General features: G+C 38.4%; 1 protein-coding gene across 3 annotated transcripts in view; it reads right to left on the bottom strand.

Annotated features, from left to right (window-relative positions):
* SPAG9 (sperm associated antigen 9) overlaps window positions 1-23,328 on the bottom strand; it is a 142,744-nt gene that overhangs the window by 82,628 nt on the left and 36,788 nt on the right. For all 3 annotated transcript variants that reach the window (XM_027870610.1, XM_027870609.1, XM_027870611.1), the window contains exon 3: window positions 10,198-10,268. In XM_027870610.1, the coding sequence (XP_027726411.1) occupies window positions 10,198-10,268 (71 nt within the window). The remainder of the gene's footprint in view (window positions 1-10,197; window positions 10,269-23,328) is intronic.

Raw genomic sequence — 23,328 nt, 5'->3', positions numbered from 1 at the left:
TCAGCTCCTCCAGCAGTATGTCCACTTGTTCACTGGACCAAGATCCCACATTCAGAGTGCCAAAAATAAAAGTTTACAGTCTAAAAACTATTTGATTCTCAGCACCCTCTGAACCCTTTTCCACTTCTCTGGCTCTGACAACTTAAGCAAAAGGGGCCAAATATGCTGAAGACTATTTCATAATTTTGTTTTGTGAACTGCCATAGCCAAGAAATTTGTCACCAAAAACAGCCAGCCTATATGATGATGATGAGACCCATTACTTAGCAAGGCTGGTTCTTGAAAAGCATACTCAGCCTGCTGCCAAGGCCATACTCAAAGCCTTCCAGGATAGTAGAACCTGCCAAAGCATCCACTCCACTTACATTGTCCCCAGGAACCTAGGGTTATCTCCATGCCACAATGGGGCGATAGAACAGGACTTCCTGGTGTAAGACTTCTTGTACACGAATCTAAAATCACTTTAATCTCTGTCCTCTCATCAGAGCTCCAATTTCATAATTCTAACCATTTACAGAGCATTTCTATGAAGAAGAATTCTCAAAATGTAAAGAGTAGAACAAGCACTAGTAAGAACAATGAATCAATCAAAAAAGCAACAAACATTTATTAATTGCCTAATACGGGCCAAGTACTATATTAAATCCTGCAGATACAAAGACAAAACTGAAACAGTGCCTGCCCTCAAAGAACTTACATTCTTATGAGGAGACAATACATACATATATAAATACATAAAGAATACATATCAAATAAATACCAGTAAGTTTGGGGAAGGAGGTCACTAGTACTAAGGGGAACAGGGAAGGATTCATGTAGAAGGTGGTACATAAGCTAAGTTTTGAAGGAAAGCAGGGATTCAAGGAGGTAAAGGTGGAGAGAGAGTTCATTCCAAATATGGAGGATAGTTAGTACAAAGAAGATGGAACATGGAACATCATGTGTGAGGGACAGTAAGCAGGCCAGTATGTAAACTGTAGAGTATAAGAATGGATAGGTAGGCAGGGGGTAAGTTTATAAAGAACTTTAATTGCTAAACAGAAGAAACCAAAATAGTCAAGAAGATCATTTTAAAAATAAAAGCAAAACCTTAGGCTCTTTAACTAGGTTCAGGTCTCCAAGTCCAGAAAAATTATTACTCTAAGGAGAGGTGAAGCAAGGAAGACAGAAAGAGATCACTGAAAACTTGACAGGTGTTATAAAACTGGAGGGTAAGTAGATGATATTCCAACTGCTTTAAGAAGTCAAAGTGGAGCTTTTATGAGAATAGGTAAAACGAAGGAAAAAAACAACTAACAAGAATGCATTCACATTCTTGCCATGAGAAATCATGTAAAATAACTTGTAACATGAATATTTACAATTTTCAAATTGTATACTGCTTATAGCTTTTGATCTTTGCTCACTTGAATTCATATATGCTTATAAAAGGGAAGAATTTTCTAAAAGAGGACAACTGTATACCTGCATGCTATGGTATCAGGACTAAATCAGTTAAATACCCTTGTATGTGAGGAAGAAAGTATCACAACTGTGATGAGAATACTACAGAGCTGGTCTAAGATGATTTCTTAGTAAACCATGAGGACGATGAAGAGAGAGATATTAAGGTTGGGGCCTATGTCTGAAATGTAAAAGCAAAATCTTTGCCACTCAGGAACCTGCCAATTAACAGAAAAAAAAAAGCTCTCTAGGAGATTTGAAGTCTAGTCTCTTTCTCTTTAATTTTTTTAACTTTTCCTTTCTCCTGGATCCTTCCCTGCTGTCCACAATCATGCCTAGACCTCTCCTGCCCTTTAAAAAATCCTCTCTTGACCCTACCAATCCCTCCAAAGTGTTGTCCTACATCTCTCCTTCCTTTCACAGCCAAACTCTTTTAAAAAGCTGGTTTCATTTACTCTAGCCTCTAGTCTCCTACCTCCCACTCACTTTTGACCCCTTGAAATCTAGCTTCCAACCTCACTCAACAGAAATTTCTCTCCAAAGTTACCAGTCACCTCTTAATTGCCAATCTGATAGTGTTTCCTCAACTCTCAGCATTCTTGACTACTCTGCAGCATATGAACCTGTTGATCATCCTTTTGTCCTGGATAATCTTTTCCCTCTGGATTTTCACAACACTGCTTTTTCCCTTGGTTATTCTATTGCCTGTCTGACTGTTCTGTCTCCTTTACTGAATCATTATCCAAATACTGTTCCATAACTAAAAGTATAATCCAAGGCTCTGTCCTGGTCATTGTTCACTTCTCTTTTTATATGCTCTCTCTTGGTAATTTTATCAGCTCTTATGGTTTAATCTTCATCTCTAGCTAATCAATCCCAAACTCTTTTCTGACCCACAGTACTACATCTCCAATTGCCTACTGGACATTTCATTTCTTCCAGATTTTCCTTCACTTAATATGTTTTCATTACCCATCAGTAGTTCTTTCTTTTACATCTTTGGATTCCAGTGTATTCAAAGTACATAAGTTTTTCTCTTCAGCTAATTATTTCTGATGTGTAGGCCATAAATTCTGCTATTTACTTCCCTTTTAGCTTTTTTTTTCAAGATTCTGATTTTTCTCAAACTACTCAAGAACATTCTGCCAAGGTTCCAAGTTCTCTTAGACCACAGGGTTCTCTGTTTATCGAGTGTTGGTTCAATTTCCTTTGTCTTGAAACAATGATTAAGAGATATTTGCCCTAATAAGTAGCCACTGTCCCTTCTCTTTTAATATCATCTGTTTATTATATTCTTTAAAATAATTCTTCATGGATATTTTCTGTTTCTTAAATCACCATAGTCATCCCAAGTATCCTTCTCCCTCCCCTTCCCAAAGAGCTTATCCATATGACAAATAATATTTTTTAGAGGAGAAAAAAAATCTGTGGGCCTTCTACCACCACAAAGGGGTCAGCTGGAGATGTCTTCACATACATTTTCATTTAAATCCTCTTAATCTTTATAATTTTGTTATATTTATTTTCAATTTTTTGGTAGTTTTTCAATTTCCATTGTTGTAGTTATTAAGTATATTATTTTTTTAGTGCTGCTTACTTCACTCTATATCAGTCCATATAGATCTTACCATGTTTCTCTATATTCATCACACATACAATTTTGTATAGCACAATAACATTCTGGTGGATCAATACCCAGATATTTTATGCATTTTGCGACTATTTGGAATGGGACTCCCCTTCAATGATTGCTTCTAGTATTTTGTTATTATCATATAGAAATGCTGTTGATTTTTTAGGATTTATTTTGTAGCTTACAATTTTGCTGAAACTATCATCTCAATTAGTGTCTTTGCTGTTCCCTAGAAGTTTCCCAAGTAAACCATCATATGATCAGCAAACAGGGATAGTTTTATCTCCTCTTTACCTGTCCTCATTCCTTTAATTTCCCTTATCCATAAAACTGACAGATAAATTATTTAATGCTCCCCTAATCTGCCTGTGTTATCACCCTCTATGTCTAAATCATGTATCCATTTTGACCTTGTACGGTGTGAGATTTAGGTTTCCTTTTGGGTCTGTATCTTTTATTTGTGACCTCTGAATTGATTTCTATTTTTATCCCATTTTGGTCTGTAACAGATGTATTAACTATTTGTTTCTTTTTATATTTATTTACAGGGGCAGGTAGGTGGCGCAGTGGATAGAGCACTGGGCCTGGAGTCAAGAGAACCTGAGTTCAAATCTGGCCTCAGACACTTAACACTTACTAGCTGTGTGACCCTGGGGCAAGTCACTTAACCCCAATCGCCTCACCAAAAATAAATAAATATATTTATTGACAGTATCTCTGTGCCCTAGTATACGGTTAATTTTTGTTAAAGTAACCTGCAGTCCTGAGAAATATGTATATATTCTTTTGCTGTCCCATTTAGAAGATGTTGTAAGTCTTTTAATTCTAGTTTCTCCAGCAATTTTTTCAATTCCATATTTTCCCTTTTGTTTAACTTTCTATTAGACTTACCCAAAACTTAGAGAGGGATATTGAAGTTTCCTGTCACTATTGTGTTGCTGTCTGTGTCTTCTTGTAGCTCAGTTATTTCCTTTACAAATTTGGATGTTAAGGCACTAGGAGCATATTCTTATTACTGATACTGGTTTGTTGTTTGTGGTTTCTTTCAGCATAATATGGTTTCCTTGTTTATCCCTTTTTACTGTCTGAAGGTTTGTTTTTGCTTTGTCAGCAAGGATGCAACTTCTGCTTTTTTGGATTCACTTGATACACAGTAAAAAACAAAAATTTCCATCCCTCAGTTTTATTTTGCATGTCTTTGTTTTAACTGTTTCTTGTAAGCAACAGATTGTAGGGTTTTGTTTTCTTATCCAATCTGTCAGTTTTTTGTTTTGTTAAACTGTTTAATTCATTCGCATTCAAAGTTAGGAGAATTAGGTTTATATTTTCTTCCAGCTTCCTCTAATATTAGGTTTGTTTTTTTCACATTATGATTTTTCCCCTCCTCTGCTATATTCACAGTACTATGTTGCTTTAGTTATTTACTTTAAACTTTATTTAAAATGGTCCTCTTCCAACTGGCTCTTTTCTCCTCACCCTGATCCTTTCTTCTCATTTGTTATCCCTTGCCCTTTGGGGTTTTGTTTATTAGTTCCTTTTTTTCTCTCCAGCTTTTATGTGGTTATATAAATCTTCCCATCTTTTTTTTCCTCTCAGTTAGTCAAGAAGATCCCCTCTTCCTGTCCTTCCTTTCTACTAGTACGGTTAGTTTTTAAAATTTCATTTTCTATACCCCTTTCCAAAAAGGATTTCTCTTACTCTCTTCATAATCCACCCTCTGTCTACTCTAGATGCTCATTCTTTCATTCATGACCCCTAAATTATTTGTTCTCTTTCTTTTCTCCGTATTTCTCATGAAATCTCTTAAGGTATCAATTCTAGGGTCTCTCCTCTAGGTGGGTTTCTGCCACTGACTTGTAGACTTTGCCCGGTGGATTCTTCTTTTCCATTGTGCCTCATTCCCAAAACAATGCCAATTATTGCAGGTGTCAGAGAAGACAATGCCCCATTGGTAGGGACTCCCTCCTACCATGTTTGTGATTATGCAGCCTGCTACTGATCTATACTCTTCCCTGGTTTCCTTTCTCCCCCCATTTTCTTCAAAATCTCTCCTCCCTGAGTGCGTGCACTCCTACTCCAGATGCCAGCTGCCTCCAGGGCTGCTGCCCACTATTTTTTACTATGCAGGTCACAAATTCTGCTCTCTTAATTCTTATTTCTCTTTTGAACTACTCAGGAACAATGTGCTGTGGTTCCAGGTTGTTCTCCTCAAATTTCACAAAGTCCTCTATCTCATTAAGAGAAGAATCATTTTCTTCTGTTTTGTAATAATTTATTCATAAATGACTCACTAGATCTTTAAGCTATGTTTTCTGCTGTTGTTACTGTTTTCTCTATTGATTTATCTACTTATGTTCAAGGACTTTTTAGTTTTCTTCTCGAAATCTTTGAAAATTTCAGTCCCCTCTCCTCAGCCTGCTCCATTTTCTCCTGTTGCTCACTTTCTGACTCCCTCCCTTCTGACTGTGGTTTCCTTAGGAGCTAGACCTTGAAATATCTTAACTTCCTTCCACACTGGGCAATTCATGGTTCAACTAGCCTGGGTCTTTACCCCAAACAACTTCTGGGTGGTCAGAACTGACCCTAGCGGGATGTTGTGCTTTTTCCATCAGGTTTAGTAAAGTGGGCTCCTTATACACACCATGTTGTGTCTTATCCTGTCCTGCTTCCTGTTAATCAGTTCTTTGACCTGGTATGAGCAGTTTAGAACTTTGCAGCATTGGTGCTACAGGGTTATCTACCCTGGCACTGGCTCTACTGGTATTATAGGGTTATCTGTCCTGGTACCTGCTTTTCATATCTTTACAGCACTGGTTCTATGGGGCTGTATGGGGCTGTGGTCCCTGGCAGGCTTCTGCTCCTGAATGGTTACAACCATGCTGTCTGTCATGGCCAGGGCAAATTTCCACAGCCTGGAGTCAGGGTCTCCATGACTCTGAAAAGAAGGGAGGAGGGAACAGGTTCTTGGGGGTGGTTTGTAAGCCTGTGTCATGTCCTTGGGTCTGTGTCTCACTGCCAGTAGTATGGGAGGTGGGGGAAGGATGCCAAGTAAACTCAAGGTGAATGACCGTCAGTTCTTAGGTGAGTTGTTTATTTGTTTGGTTGATTGGGGGTTTTTTTGGGGGGGGGGGCAAATTTTTTTTTTTAATGTTTTTTAGGATTCTAGGTAGCCTATGCCATGGAGACAGTTGAAGTTGCTTTCATCTTTGAAAGCACATAATTTTTGTTTTGGAGAGATCTAAGAGGTCACGAGGATCAGACAAAATATCTAGTCCTTTATCTTGTTGCTCACATGACCCAGAAGTCTCTCTCCTTGTGTTTTAGGTTTTTTCAACTCAGTTTTCTTCCTCCCAAGATCTCTGATGGTTTTAGTTTTTGTTTGATTTTTTTCCCCCTTATATTCCTCTATCACTCAACTTCTGACTCTTCCTCCACTGAAGGCAGGTCTCCTAGTGACTGTATCTCAATAACGTCTCAGCCTCCTCCCAATCTGAAGGATTTACTTTTCACTGCCCTCAGTACCTGCCTCAAGAGGCTTCTGGAGGGAAAGGAGTGGTCTTTTTTCCTTCAGGTCTGGTACAGCCCCACATATACACATGCTAACACTGTGGCCCACTTTCCCTTGTTCCTTCTCTGGCTAAAAGCGGTCACCATTGGAAAAGTTAAAGCCTCTTCCTTCCTACAGCTATTCTTCTTCCACCAGTAGGTGGGCAAGAGTAGAAGTCTGCTGCATTGTCACAGAACAGTGGAGGTGAGGGCAGGATAAACTGATAAGAGTCTGGAGTAGCAGCAAAGAAAATGTTGGATCCTAGAGAACAGGACAGTAGACGTGGAGAATTGGGACTAGTGGGAAGTGGAAGGTGCTGGAGATTAGCATTCTCTGTTACCTTTAGACCTCTTTGTTCTCTTGGCCTGTGGAAATAGCTGTAATTGATTCTTCTCTGAGGCGTAACTCTTCTTTGGGGAGAGTTTTTGAGAGTTAGTGAGGACTAGGAAAAAATGTCTAGTCCTCCCATCTTATTGGTCATGTGATCTGAAGTCCTTCTTGACTATTTCAACTAGAATGTTTCATAGGTATTTCAAATTCAACATTTTCAAAACAGACTTATTATCGTTTCAAGAAAACCCACTTTTCTTCTGAACTTTCTTATTTCTATCAAATCATTTTACATGTATATACTGGCTTGCTATTTAAAAGAATCCTGGTCATAGATCTAATCATATTGCTCCTCTACTCAAAAAAACACAAGTAGTTCCTTTTTTTTTTTCAACTCTTGCCTGGCATGCAAAGCCCACTAATATCTGACACCATCATGCTTTTGCAGAGATCTCATATTACTCCCCCACACGATGTACTTCATTACATACCTTATAGACTAGACTGCAAGCACCCCCTCTCCTTTCCTGTCTTTGTGCCTTTTTCTTGGTATTTCCTATGTCTGGAATGCTCTCCCTTCCCTTGCCTGCCAAGTTCCTATCCATCCATTAAAACCCAGTTCAAATACAACCCCCTCCACAAAGCCTTACTTGGTGTTTCCTCCCTAAATCTCTAAACCTTTTTTTTTTGTAATCACCCTTCCCCCAGGCCTCATCTAACTTGTGTTTTTGACTTTTCTATTGCATTGATCACCTATTATTGTGTGTTAGCTGTCTGTGTATGTTTAGTTCTCCTATGCCATAAATAATAGGAGAGGAAGGACCAATAATGCCCCCACAGTATGCTGTGTAGGTGCTTAATACAAGTTTTTTGAACTGCTGAAGTTTTTGCTCTGATGAAGACATTGAAGAAGTTCCACTGTGCAGACTATTATATGAAACACAGTGGTCTGATAATCTAAATCAGGGTGCTATGTACACAGTAGGAATTTGGTAAATAACTGTCGAATGAAAGGGGGAAAAAGAAATCTACAAAAATGGGGGCCAGCAAGATAAGTCAAACTAGTTTTTAAACTAAGGGCTCCTTTCATTTTTAAAAACTAATTTATTGGTATCTTCATTTTCCAGTATCCCCTCCCCTGTACCGTCTTTTAAAAAAAAAAGAGAAAAGTACTTCAGCAAACTAATTAGCACATTAAAAACAAACAAACAAACAAACAAACCCCAAAACCTTTAGATTGACAGGTAGACCTTGTCAAAGCAGGTAAAAAGAGATTGGGGGGGAGGGGGCGGTGCACAAGGAGGAGGGGAAGGGGGAGTTGGGAGTGATGAAGAAACATTAGTAAATGGATAAAATCAAAGTGAGTGATGGTGACCAAAAAAAAAAGAGAGAGAGAGAGAGAGAGAGAGAGAGAGGCCACACCCTTAGTTCTCCCAGAAGAGGTTAGGGAAGAAGGATTAAAGTTGCAAAAAAATGTTTTAGGGCAGGGGTGGGAACCCTGCAGTTTTGAGGCCACATGTGGCCTTCTAGGTCCTCAAGTGCAGATCTCTGAGTCCAAACTTCACTTGGATTCAGTCAAAGGGCCACACTTGAGGACCTAGAGGGCCACATGTGGCCTCAAAGTCATAGGTTTTCCACTTCTGTTTTAGGGGATAAGCAAGAAGGAAGTCAAAATTGGAAAGTCAAAGCTATTCTTTTAAATGAAAGGCACTTCCTGAGATTTCCTCCATAGGGCCGTTACGTCTCCTGACTTCATTTCATTTTCCTTGGGGAAGGATCAGTAATTTCTTACAAATGTTTATTAAGTGCCTGCTCTAAGTCCAGACTGGATGGTAATCCCTTTGGTGGAAACAAGACATGAAAGGCAAAATCCTGGCCCTCAAGAAACTTTCATTTTGGTTGGAGAAATAAGTCTAATGTGCATATAATAAACAGAAAAGCAAGCTATTATGATCAGTTGCCAAGTAAAAGAAAGAGTCCCAACAAGAAGGGAGAGATACTGAAGCTCAGAATATCTGGTGAAAGGTTTTTGGCTACATGAAAGTGAAATGAACTATTGTCCTGATAGGAATACAGACTGATTTTGAGGAATAACAAATTAATTTAAAAATTCATTGATTAAAGGCCTACATTGTGTTGGTGAAATGCAAATGGTAAGGAAGGGAAGGGTAGGAGAAATATTTATTAGTAGTAATCAACTATATTGGTGGTTTGGCACAGGAACTGTGATTTAATTAATATAGCAAAATCTCAATGTGGAAATATCCAATACCAAGGCCCTGCCTGTTCTGCAACTTCGAATCTGAGAAAGCTTAGTGAGAGTAGTACTGAGAGATAAGATGATTCTACCTTAAGATGCAAAGTCAGTAAATCCCAGAGGTAAGACCTGAATCCTGGCCTTGCTGACCCTAAAGTCTGCTCTCTATTAATTACAAAACTGCTTCAGATAAATTAGAGAGAAGATTTAAAGATTCCACATAGATTTCAAGCCTGGATGCCTGAAAGAGTGAATGCTTGCACCATTGACAAAAACAGGCATGTCAAGTCACACTGCCAATTTCAGGGAGATCAGGGATACGCGTTTAAACAACCCTAAATTGGAAGACAGAGCACAACATTCAGCTAGAAATATCAGCATAGATAATTGGAGCTTAGGAGACAAACCTAGGTTAGAATATAGATTCGAGGGTCAACTTCATGAGAATGTTGGTGGGAGGTATGAGAGAAGATTAATTATCTCAAAAAGTGGAGGAAAGAGTTGGGTATTAAGTCCTGAGAGGAATGCCCACAGCTGGGGAAGGAGGAAGAGGAGACTCCAAAGTGATAGATTACCACTAGAGTAAAAAGTGAACAACTGTATCATGCTACCATGACAGGAAAGTGAGGCTTTCCAGAAAAATATTTTAAGTCAAATTTATGCATCCTTTCTATAGTCCAGCTATTATTCAGCAAGATTCACGGAAAGGAGAATGGACCCTATCAGGGAGCACTGAAGAGTTAATAAATGTTTTATCAAAGACTTCCTAGAGTTTAGGAATTAAATGTCATTGTTCTTTAAAATCAGGAAGCTTTTATTGTTGCCAATTGGATACTTCAGAGCAAGTTAAAGTATCTTCCTGGAAATACAGTAAGATTCAACTGTTTCCCAGAAAATAAGCTATTCTAGGTTTCAAAGGAGCTTTAATATAAACCAGGGTGAATTTCTTTGTTTAAATAATGGCATAAAAGAAGCCTAGAGACTTACCTCTGTGTGTCTTTGATGTAGTGCATTGTATTCTTTCTTCAACTCTGATTCTCGCTCCTCAAGTCTGCTAACTGAAATGGAGACAGAGACAGATCAATATCACCAAATTATACAAAACCTACCTGGAAAAAAGCTAATCTTGAAGTCAGAAATCAGGTTTACCGACCCCTAATTATCTCTAGGACCCAATATTCTAGTTGATTTCCATGAAGAATTGAGTGATCTAATCTCTTCATTCTGAATTCAAAATTTGAGAAAGAAACTATTTTTAAAAATTATTGCTAAGGATTCATTTTCTTAATGTAATTTAATATAAAATAAGTCATTGGCTTTGCCATGCACTTAATGCCTCTGAAAAAAATCACCTGTTTTATCAAACCATTCTTAAAAATCCCTATGGAGACCTCCCTGTCCTAACTAAAACACCAAATAATGATATTATGAACACCAGAAAGTCATCTTTTTTCACTATGTAATGATTCCTGAAAGTATCGACATTTATTTTTTACAAGCTCTTTTTTCTTCTCATGCTTTACTCTCTCTGCATTTATCCCCTTGCAAATTTGGCTCCCTCTACTGATGCTTTTTGGTAAATGCATTATACTTCAGTTTGGTCATTTGATACTGTGGAATGTTTCTCAAAGAACAAAGTTTAAAGAAAAACTAAACCAAAGGAATATTCTGTTAAGCATTTGCACTATGCAGAGAAAGACCTATAAAGAAAAAAACATTCTTGATTAAAATTAAGTACGCTTTCCTAAAATGGAATATTCCAAGTGGAGTCAACTTACCAATAATTGATCATATCCCTGTGTACAACACAGCATCATACAAAGCACTTTAGGGGCACAAACAATAAACTATGGTTTTCATTCTAGCTAGGAAAATAAGATATATTTCACACAAAACAATAAGTGAAAAATAAAAGCTAACAAATATAAACAAATATCATTGCACAAATACCTGCTACAAGCCAACAGCTGCTATAGGAAAGCACAGAGAAGGGAGAAATCAATGTGGGGTGAGGCAATCAGAAAAGGCTTTCATGATCAAGATGGGGATCAAGCAGTACCTTAAAAAACCTGGCAGGTAAGAAGAGTATTCAAGGTGACAGGAATTACACAAGCACAAGGATAGAGGAAAAAGTAGGCATGACTTATAAGGGCAGTACAGAAAAGCTTGACAGGAGGAGAGGTTTAATGCTCAGAGGTAATGGGAAAGGAGTTTAGTAATTTAGGAGGAGGATAAGATAAAAGACTAATCTGGCAACAATATGTCAGATGGGTTGGAGAAGAAGAGACTTGAGCCAAGAAAACAATGAGTAGTGGTAACCCAGACATGATAGGGAGAGCCTGTATGAGGATGACAGCAGTGGGAATAAAAAGGATAAAAATCTAAAAAACATTTGAGTGATAAAGACCTCAGAACAGGCCTCTGATAAATATTTGTTGAATTAAAAGGGGAAATGGTGTCTGGGAATATTGAGAGAATGGTAATATCATTGAAACAAATGAAAAAGATGAGAAAGGAAACCAGTTTGGAAGACAAAGGGGTTTTTCTGTTTTTGTTATTCTAAACTTAAGAAATAAACCAAGTATTTCCATAACAAAGTAGAATAGAAAAAGAGAGGATTACACATGAAACTGCAAATTTATTAAGTACAACTTGCTTTTCTTTGTAAACATAATAAAGCTATTATGTAACATTTTTTCCTTTCCCCTCCAAGATGTCTACCACTAGACAGACAGACATACTCTCTCTCTCTCTCTAAATATATATACACACACACATATATAATTTATATATGTATATATGTAAATACATACTATACATGCTTCTACTTATCAGTTCTTTCTCTGGATACAGATAGCATCTTCTTTCATAGGTCTTTTTTTGTTAATTTGGGTATTCGTGATAGTCAAAATGACTTGGCTACTCAAAGTTGTTAAAACAATATTGCTGTTACTATATACAACATTCTCTTGGTTCTGCCATTTTGCCCTTCATTATTCTGTGCAAGTCTTTCCATGTTTTTCTAAAATCATCAAGCTCATCATTTCTTACAGCACAGTAATATTCCACCACAATCATATACTACAACTTGTTCAGCCATTCCCCAACTGATGATCATTCCTGCATTTTCCAGTTCTTTGTCCCCACAAAGAGAGCTGCCATAAATATTTTAGAACATATGGGTTCTAAGGAGGGACAGGGTCAAAAGAAAGAATAGAATAAATGGGGGGGCGATAGGATGAAGGGAAATATAGTGAGTTTTTCACAACATGACTATGAAAGTGTTTTGCATGACTACACATGTATAACCTGTATCGAGTTGCTTGCCTTCTTAATGAGGGTGGGTGGGGAGGGAGGAAGGGAGAAAATTTGGAACCCCAAATTTTAAAACAAAAGTTAATAAAAAAAATTGTTTTCACATGCAACTGGGAAATAAGACATACAGGAAATGGGGTATAGAAATCTATCCTGCCCTACAGGAAAACTGAAGGAGAAGGGGATAAGAGAAAGGGGGAGAGAGAGAAGAAAGATTAGGGGTATTCAGAATGCATGCCATCTTGGGGTGAGGGGAGGGATGAGATGGGGAGAAAATTTGGAATTCAAAATCTTGTGGAAGTTAATGTTGAAAACTAAAAATAAATAAATTTTAAAAAAAAGAACATATGGGTTCTTTTCCTTTTTCCCTAATCATTTTGGGAAACAGACCTAATGGTGGTATTGCTGGGTCAAAGAGTATAGGAAGTTTTTAAACTCTTTGAGCATAATTCCAAATTGATCTCCAGATAAAGAGGTTTTTAAGTTCGGTTTTAGATACACTAAGTTTAAGGTGATGGCAGGAAATCCAATTAGAAATGTGAAAAAATGGTTTCTGAGAGCCTGGAATACTGGGAGAATGGTAGTTATCGTTGAAACAAATGAGGAAGATGCAAAAAGAAATCAGTTTGGATGACAAAGAAGTTTTTAGTTCAGTTTTGGATATACTAAGTTTAAAGTGATGGTAGGAAATACAATTAGAAATGTGTTATAAGTAGCTAAAATTACAGGACTATATCTATGTAGAGAGATCAGGCTCCATAAATCTGACATAACAAGTGATAAAGATATAAAGAACAGATGAACTCTCCAAAGTAGAGAGCTGAAAGGCTAATGCATGCAGGACACCAAGAATATAAAATGGCAGATGTAAAATAGAAGGGTGGGAGGAAAATAAAAACAAGAGTGTCATGAAAACCAAGAGATGAAACATTTGAAGAATGTACTCTACTCAACCAGCTAAACTCAGTGCTTCTACTTCCTTTCCTTTCATCCTCTTCTAAAACTTTGGCAATCTGGCTTCTGACTTCATCATTCAAGTGAAACTATTCTCCAAAGCTACCAATGATCTTAACTTCCAAATTCTATTGGTGTTTTCTCAATTCTCGTCCCTACTGACCTCTTGGTCTGACTACCCTCTCTTCTTGAATACCCTCTCTTCTCACTGAGGCAGGGAGGTTGCATGGTGGATAGAGTGCAAAGTCAGGAAGACCTGAGATCAAATCTAGCCTCAGATAATTAGCAGCTGGGTAACCCTGAGCAAATCACTTAACCTCTCTCTACCTCAGTTTCCTCAACTGTAAAATGGGGATAATAATAGCACCTACTTGCTCGGGTTGTTGTGAGGATCAAATGAGATATTTGTAGTAATTAAAGCAGTGCCTGGCACATAGTAAGAGCTTTAAAAAATGCTTGTTTCCTTCCTTTGTCTCTCAATCCTCCCTTGGTTTTCCTCTTACCTGTCTGCTCCTTCTTAGTCTCCTTTACTGCATTTCATCCATGTCACCCCTACTCACTGTGAGTATCTCCCAGAGTTCTGTTCTGGGCCTTCTTCTCTTTCTTCTTTATACTCTCTCACTTGTTGATCTCAACAGCTCCAAAAGTTTTAATGATCTTCTCTACACCAATAATTCCCAGATCTATAAATGCAGCCCACCTCTCAAAGAATCTCTTGAGCTGTAGTCCTGCATTATCAATAGTCTATTCAATTCAACATTTTAAACTATCCAAAACAGATCTCATTTTCTTCCCCTTGCACTCCCAAATCATCCCTCACCTTCTCAATTTCCCCATTACTGTTCCAGGCACCATTTCCTTTCAGTCATCCAGTTTTACAACTCCAGTGTCATCCTTTAACACTTTTACTCCATATGTCCAATTGGAAGCCAAATTTTGCCATCTATTTATCCACATGTTGGATATATATACATGACACCTTCTCTCCACCCACACAGAAACCACCCCAGTTCAAAGGCCCATCACCTCTTAAAATAGTGTCCTAAGTGGTCTCTCTACCTCCAAAGTGTCTCTCTATTCTAATTCATTCTCCATACAACTGTCAACCTAATTTTCCCATAGTGTAGTTCTGACCTTACCCAATCTTCAGTGGTTCTCTATTACCTCTGGGATCATATATAAACTCCGCTGTTTGACTTTCAATGCCCTTCTCAACCTGCCACTTCCTACCTTTCCAGTCTTCTCACTTTAATTCTTTCCCTAATTACAGTCCAGCCAAATTGCTCTTGACTTGCTGTTCCTCAGACAGAACATTCTACCTTCCATCTCCATGCCTTCTCAATGATTGACCCTTATGCCTCTCCCTCTCATCTTCACTTTTTAGGAATGTCTGATTTTCTTCAAGACTCAGATCAAATGCCACCTTTTGTAAGAGGCCTATCAGTCCCACCAGCTGTTAGTGCCTTCCCCTATAAGGTAACATACTCTATAGATATCTTATATGTAGCTATTTACATATGTGTAACCCCAGTTCCATTAGAGGAATGTAAGCTCTTTAAAGATAGGAACTGTTTATGCTTTTTTCTTTGCATCCCCAGAGCTCAGAACAGTGACAAAATAAATACTTACTAACTCACTGAAGGGGTGATCAATGGCATTAAATACAAAGAAAAGCAAGAGGACACTAGCCTCAGAATGATCAATGGATTTGACATGGAGGCTGCCACTGCAATGTTAGCTAAAGAAGTTTCAACACAATGGTAGGAAAAGAAGCCAGGTAATAGAGGAGTAGTATGTTAGCAAATAAAGGTAGACATTTCTTTGGAGTTAGGCAGCAAAAGGAAGGAGAAAAACCAGAATATTAGAATGGGTTTCTGGGTCAAATGAAGAGGATTTTTTTGAAATAAGGAAGACTTTTATGTCTGAAGACAAAGGCAAAAGGAAAGAAACTAGCAGAGAAAATAACTGAAGGAATATTCTTCTGCCTTAGGAAAGACAAAAGGCTTAGGATTTACATCAGACAAGAAGAACAAAGGTATTCCTCTGAGAAGGGAGAGAACTATGAGAGAGCAACTATAAAGGAAATAAGAATGAACTCATACCAATGATATCTTAATTGTCAAATCCAATGGCCTCTTCTCAATCCTCATTCTTCCTGAACTCTTTGCAGCATCTAACACGGTTAACCAAATCATGCCAACATGGATACTCTTTCCTCTCTGAGTTTTCACAACAATGATATATCTCTTGGCTTTCTTCTTACCTGTCTGACCACTCCTTAGTCTCCTTGGCTAGATCATCAACTATATCCTGCCCTCTTACTGTGGGTATACCCCAAATCTATTTTCTCACTATAGTCTATCTTAATAATCTAATCAGCTATAGATATCCAGCTTTAGTCTCTCTCTTGAGAATCAATCCACGTTACCAACTCTATCTCTTGGATATCTGGAACTGGATATCCCATAAGCACCTACAACTCAGTATATGAACAGACCTCATTATCATTTTCCCAAAATCCAACCCGCTTTCAAACTTCCTTGTTTTGTCAAGAGGACCACCATTCCATCAGTTATTCAAGTTTGAGAACTCGACACCATCCTCAATTCTCCATTTTCCTCCATTTCTTACATCTGCCTCCTCTATACTTACATGGCTACCACTCTAATTCAGGCCCTCATTACCTTTCTTCTGGGTTACTGCAATACCTCCAAATTGGTCTCCCTATCCAATCCATTCCTCCACAGAGCCACAGTGATATTCCTAAAGTACACTTCTGACCATATTACTCTTTCACTCAACAAACTCAAGTGGTTCTTTATTGCCTCCAGGATCAAATATTAGTTTCTGCATTTTAACATTTAAAGTTCTTCAGAATCTAGTTCTAGCCTCCCTTTCCAAGTTTATCACACTTTACTCACCTTCCTACACCTGCTAGTGCAGCAACACTGGCCTTTTTGCTATTTTTCAAGTAGGACACGACACTGCACTTTTCCATGACTCTGTATAGGCAAAATTCCTAAGGCCTGGAATATATTTCCTCCTCACTTCTGCCTCTAAAAATCCATAGCTTCTTTTCTTTTCTTTTTTTTTTTTGGTTTTGTTTTTTTGGATAGGCAATCTTGCCCAGGCCCACACAGCTATTAAGTGTTATGTGTCTGAGGCTGAATTTGAACTCAGGTCCTCCTGAATCCAGGGCCGGTGCTCTATCCACTGCACCACCCAGCTGCCCCTCATAGCTTCTTTCAAAGCTCAGCTCAAGCACCATTTTCAACATGAGTCCTTTACAATGTTTCCCAGTTCTTAGTGCCTCTTTTACATGCCTAGAAATTGGCTTATATTTACTTTGGGTATATTTTGTACTTTCTTATGCTTACACACATTGTTTTCCCTGGTAGACAGTCAGCTTCTAAAGGGTAAGATCTATCTTTGTCTTTGTATCCCTGGAACCTAGTATAATGTCTGACTCGTAACAAGTGTTTTATAAAGGCTTGTTAACTGTAACTGGGCAAATCAGAGGCTTGATTTTCTTAGTGAAGCACTATTTTATAAAGTTTAAGGTTAGATGGAAAATTGTAGCTTAATGAGAAAAGTGGTCTCTGCCACTCTTGGCAATAAGCCAATTGGTCAATAAAGGATTACTAAGTATCAAAGTATCTACCAAGTCAAAGAAATTTTAAAGGAAGATCACTAACTCTGTATTCCTTCATTGAAAACAGAGCCCATACTCTGTCTGATATTTGGTTCCAAGTATTTTTTAAGTATCAAAAAAACTTGTCTGGCCAGTTTTGCTTTTTAAGGCATTCTTCTCCTCATTGACTTTTTGGACCTCTTTTGCCATTTGGGTTAGGCTATTTTTAAAGTGTTATTTTCTTCAGTTTTTTTGGGGTCTCCTTTAGCAAGCTGTTGACTTGTTTTTCATGATTTTCTTGCATCACTCTCATTTCTCTTCCCAGTTTTTCCTCTACTTCTCTTACTTGCTTTTCAAAATCCTTTTTGAGCTCTTCCATGGCCTGGGACTGATTCATATTTTTCTTGGAAGCTCTGTATGTAGGAGCTTTGACTTTGTTGTCTTCTTCTGGTTGTAGGTTTTGATCTTTGTTACCAAAGAAAGATTCTATGGTCTGACCTTTTTGTGCAGTTTGCTCATGTTCCCAGCCAATTACTTGAGTTTTAAACTCTTTGTTAAGGTAGCGATTTGCTTCCAGTGTGGAAAATGTATTATCCCAAGCTTCAGGGGTTTTGTGTAGCTATTTTCAGAGATACTTCTAGGGACCTGTAAATTTTCAGTTCTTCCAAGTTGGTATGATCAAGGGTGAGGTGTTTACTCCTTTCCTGGCCTGTGCTCTGGTCTATGAGTGACCACAAGCATTCTTTTCTGCCTTGGAACTGTGAGGACGATTCCTTCTCCACCATCACTACAAGCTCCGCCATACCAGCACTCCTCCTTGCCCCAGGATCGCCACCCAGAACTGTGACCCAGATCCAAGCACGAGCAAAGCAAGAGAATCCTGCACCAGCAAAGAGATCCCTACAATCCCCTCTGATCTGTCACTCAATTCCTCAGTCTGTGGGTTGGAAGCTCCAGAAGCAGCCACCACCCAGACCCACGTGGGGACTGTGGCTGGGACCAAGCTTCTGTCCCACCGCAGTCACAGACTTTTCCTACCGACCTAAGTTGTCTTTGGCATTCGTGGGTTGAGAAGCCTGGAAACTCCCACAGCTGCCTGTTATTCAGTCCTCCAAGGGCTGCACCAGGTTCACTGAGGCCTGTTTTGCCTGCATGCACACACGGAACTTGCATTCCTCTCCCCACCTGGCGTGATATACCTTTCCAATCACCCATCTAGGTTGTCTTGGGCTGGAAATTTGTTCCACTCTGTCTTTTTGTGGGTTCTGCTGCTTTAGAATTTGTTTAGAGCCATTTTTTTTACAGGTATTTGGAAGGGTTTGGGGGAGAGCCCAAGCAAGTTATTGCTTTTACTCCACCATCTTAGCTCTGCCCCCCCAAAAAAACTTTGTTTGGAAGAAGGGACTATAGGTTATTACATCTCATGCAGAAATTAATTCCTGCTATTCTAATTAATCATTTCTTTTCCCTTTAGCACATTATCTATTCTGGTCTCTACTTCTTTATCCCTCCCTTGTCATACATCAGGCAAATCTACTCAATTAATGGTCATGTAACATTCTTATAATCACCTCAAACTGATAAATGATGAACCACCTACCCATTCTCTTTCTCCCTTTTGCTTTCTTTTTTTTCTTTTTAAGGCAATTGGGGTTAAGTGACTTGCCCAGGGTCACGTGTCAAGTGTTTGGTCTGAGGCCAGATTTGAACTCAGGTCCTCCTGACTTCAGGGCCAGTGCTCTATCCACTGAGCCACCTAGCTGCCCCCTCTTTTTCTCCTTTTCAAAATGTACATTGATCTAAAAAATGATCTATACTGTCACTGGCATTAGCATACATTTTATATAATCACACAGATAATGGCAGCAGATAATAAGGCAACTAGATGGCTCAGTGGATACAATGCTGGGCATAAAGTCAGGAAGACCTCAGTCCAAATCCAGCTTCAGACACTTACTAGCTGTGTGACCTTTGGCAAGTCATTTAACTTTTGCTGGCCTTAATCCTCTGGAGAAGGAAATGGCAAACCACTCCAATATCTTTGCCAAGAAACCCCCATGGACAGCATGGTTCACAAATTCACGAAGGGTCAGACATGAAACAACAACAATAGCAACAGCAACAGTAACAACTACTACTACTATTAGCAGCATGGGGACAACCAACTCAGCTTGCTTCTGGCCTCAATACTATCTTTTTATACAGATTTAGGACCAGTTTAATAAATCTAAATGGAACCAGAGTATGCCTACTATGTTCCATATAATTTTTTAACTTAACCTGTAATTTCACTGGTATAGAAACTCCCTCTTATGATGTAAATTAGTAACCACTCACATGAGGAGTCTTCTCAATGATAAAAGGATGGAGAATCAGTCTAAAGGATGTTAAAATCTTACAAGAAGAGTAAAGGAAAAAACCTAGTACGCCCTGGCCTTTAGAAATCTGGATTATCAACATAAAAAAAATTTAAATTATCTTTGTGCATTCAGCAATTAGAGACATATAAACAGGTTTTGACTGAACTTTGGTTTTGAGGGAAGGAGCTCATGGACTCAGTAACAGCACAAGTAAAAAAGACAATGCTGACCAGGCCAGACATTAACAGGCTATACATGGGACCCATAAGACAGTGAGTCCTACATTGGACTGTGAGCTCCCTCATAGAGGGTGAGCAGGTTTTGCTTGTCTTTATATCCCCAGCACTTAGCACAGTGCTTAATAAATGTTTAGTGCCTGACTGACTGGTCTCTAACCCAGTGGTCCTACTGGACGAATCTTTCTGAGATTAGGGCAACAGATGAATATAATGGAAGTGGAAATGAGAATGAGAATTGGACATCTTAGAGGGTGGTAAGAGAGCCACAAGCGGGCTGTCTCACCACCGAGGAACTTAGGAGGCTGAAACAAACAACCTAATAAGCTTTTACAACAAAGATCAGCATGGGTATGAGCAAATTGGACCAACTCCATAGCTTCTCCAGGCTACAGAGTTCTCTCAATTTGGAGAACTCACAGATTTCCTTTTGCAAATCAAGTTACATCAGTTAAAACCCTGGATTGTCCCTTTTAGATGACTAAGATACAGAATTTTGAGTAACTGGCCCCAAAAAATGAATTCCCTCTGCCCCTAGTCTCCTGAGTACCAATAATGGCAGGGGTAAATTTTCTAAAAGAAATGGTTTTGGTGGACTGCATTTGCCCACCACCAAAACTCTTACAGAATAGATCCTTCTTCCTTATGAGTTCCCTGTATTATCTCTGACCGGGGTCATTTTTCTGAGAAGGTCCTAAATTTGGTCTGTCTTTAAATAATTGCAGGGAAAATAGAACATTCAACTGGAAGAAAGGGGATCCCTTAGCTGACTTGGTGGTAATCTTGAGTCCCTGTATAAAGGTGAGAGGGAAGTCATTATCAATCCTCCAGAGAAAAAAAGGGGCAGCTCCTGAACTGAGGAATCTAAAGAGACAAAGATTTGTATATCTCATAATGGGGCTCAGTCCCAGAAAAAGTAAGGTTTTGGCTGGTGGGACAGAGAATACTCAGTAGGCAGCCAGGAAGGAATGAGTCCCATTATCAGCATGGGCCTCAGGATAAGTTGCATGTAAGGAATTTATGACCTCTTTGCTATAGATGAACCTAATAGTACAGTGGAGGTGGGGGGTGAGACGATAGGTCTCAGTGGCTGTCAGAGGTGCTGTCACTGGGGTACTCTGACCCAGATGTTAAAGATCATTTTAGTAACAGTTTTAGGGCTCTATAAATGCTGAAAAGTCCTGGGGCAGCTAGGTGGCGCAGCAGATACAGCACTGGCCCTGAAGTCAGGAGGACCTGAGTTCAAATCCGACCTCAGACCAAACACTTGACACTAAATAGCTTTGTGACCCTGGGCAAGTTACTTAACCCCAACTGCCTAAAAATTTTTTAAAATAAATTTTTTTTAATTTAAAAAAAGAATCTAAAAAAAATTTTTTTTAATTTAAAAAAAGAATCTAAAAAAAAAAAAAAAATGCTGGAAGGTCCCACGAAGGATTTTTGGGACCTTGCCATCAAGTGGTGGCATATGGCAGTAGTGATGCTTATTGTACTGGGCGGGGATGGTCACCCTTTCAAGAGTCTGTTTTCAGGATTTGCTTGGTCCAGAGGAATAGGGCTTGAGCCACTGGTGTTGCTTCCTTAAACCTTAAGCATAAAAATTCCAGACTCCATAGTCTGGCTCTCCATAGAGCCAGGTGCTGGAATTTTAATGAAATTCCTAAGACCCTTTGGGCAACTCTCTGACCTAGCACTGCCAGAATGACAAATGCAGAGGCAGAAGGGAGCAGTGAGTGCATTTCAATTGCCCCTTTTAATATTCTTCTAAATAAATTTATTTTTACTGAATTTTATGGGACATGAGTGTTCCATTTACATTCCAATCCTGTGCCTGAATCACTGCTCTGGCCTGAGCTAGCCCTAGCCCAGAACATGCCCCAAATATCCTTAGGACACAAATTCTGATATTTAAACCTGGTATCTAGAAGAAAGGCAAAAATAAAAATGTCTTTGATTCAATTAGGACTCCACCCATTCTGTACAACCAAACTACAAATCTAAATTCTCCAAATTTTCCTACTCAGTGCCAACTGTTTTAAAACAGATGGTAACAAATTCAGTTTTGTGAAACAACAGGAGATAGAAGAAATGAAACTTTGAATGTCTAGAAAATAACTTTTAATCTAGATAAGTAGAAACAACTTGGTTTCACTTATTTTAGCTATCAAGAGGAGAAAGGAGATTTTTTTTTTCACTTATGGATTTTAGTTGTGGAAAGAGCCTGAAAGATCACCTAATTCAACCTTTCCAATTTTATAGATGAAAAAATTGAGAAGCAGAGTGATCAGGTGATTTAACTTATGTCACACAGCTAGCTAAAATAGTTTCTTATGAAATGATAAATTTTGGAATTGTACTTAATTTGGAAAGATGTCTATTATATGAAGAAAAAGTTCATTTGGCAAATACACAATGACTACCATGTTTATTTTATGTTCTCCACACAGTCTCACGTTTATGGTACCGACGAAAATGTAAGCTCAAATGAGGCTTATCTTATTTACCTGTAACATTACAGTCACAAAACACCTAACAAAAATGTATGAGGATTTAATCAATTGCTATTTCCTAGCGCCAACCTTCTCCAAGAAAAGAAACCTAGAAAGAAGTTTGAAATTATGGCTCACAGAATTCTGCCCATTTATTATTTATTTCAAGGGCTTCCTTTTATAGTACAAATATCTGGTTGGAAATACCTGGGTTCCTAAAAATCAGAAATTCATTTCCAACAAAAAAAGAAATGTTGACACCTCAATGTTAACTTAGCATGTTATATAACTCCCTCAATGCCCCCCCCCAGCCCTGTGCAAGTGTTCTCAAGAGTGTATTAAACTCCAGAAGTCAGACGATCAGCATTCCAATACTTGTGTCAACAGCACCAGGTCAGATTCCACAGTTCAGCACTCATAGCTAGCAACCAGCTCTATACTCACCCTAAACTTAACTGTAGGTAGAGGGTATCATTTGGCTAAAAAGATCTTGGTAAGTGAGATTAAATAAGGTAGCATTTTACTGCCTCTGTATAAACAATATGTTTCCCACTTCGCTGTCTCGGAAAAAAAAAAAAAGGAAACTCATGTCTTATCTACTTTTAAAAAGTAAATTTATCAGTAGTTAACTTATTTATGATTAGCCATGAAATTTGTCATTTTATACTCCTATACAGAGATGCATAAACCTTAGCAGTTATTGTACCAACCTATAAGAGATTAATAAATATTAATTGCTAGGAAATAACTAGGGGTCAAATGTAGCACCACTTAAGCTGTCATTTATCTTAAGACCTCAGTGGATCTAATAACCATTCGATCTTTTATAAGGCAACAGTAAGAAGTAGTGCTCCCTTACTATAAAGGCTGAGATGAAAGGAATTCAGTTAAACTCACAAGGAAGAAAAATCAGAAAGTCTTTAATTCCCTCCCAGATTTGCACTCTGGTGTCTGTTCTACTCCCAGTAGATTACCTAGAATAAACTCTTTCCAGAAAAGTGGGCACATTTCTGGTTGTCTCTAGCTTTCAGATCAAAAGAATCTAAAAAATATCACCAAATATCACAATTTAGATCATCCAGAAGCTATTCTTCAATCTAAGTATCAAGAGTATTTGATTTAAGGAACTATGA

The sequence above is a fragment of the Vombatus ursinus genome, unplaced genomic scaffold (genome assembly GCF_900497805.2).
Source record: "Vombatus ursinus unplaced genomic scaffold, bare-nosed wombat genome assembly UNPS02014797.1, whole genome shotgun sequence".
NCBI lineage: Eukaryota > Metazoa > Chordata > Mammalia > Diprotodontia > Vombatidae > Vombatus > Vombatus ursinus.
Note: the sequence above shows the minus strand (reverse complement) of the source record. Positions and strands in the feature narration are given on the sequence as shown.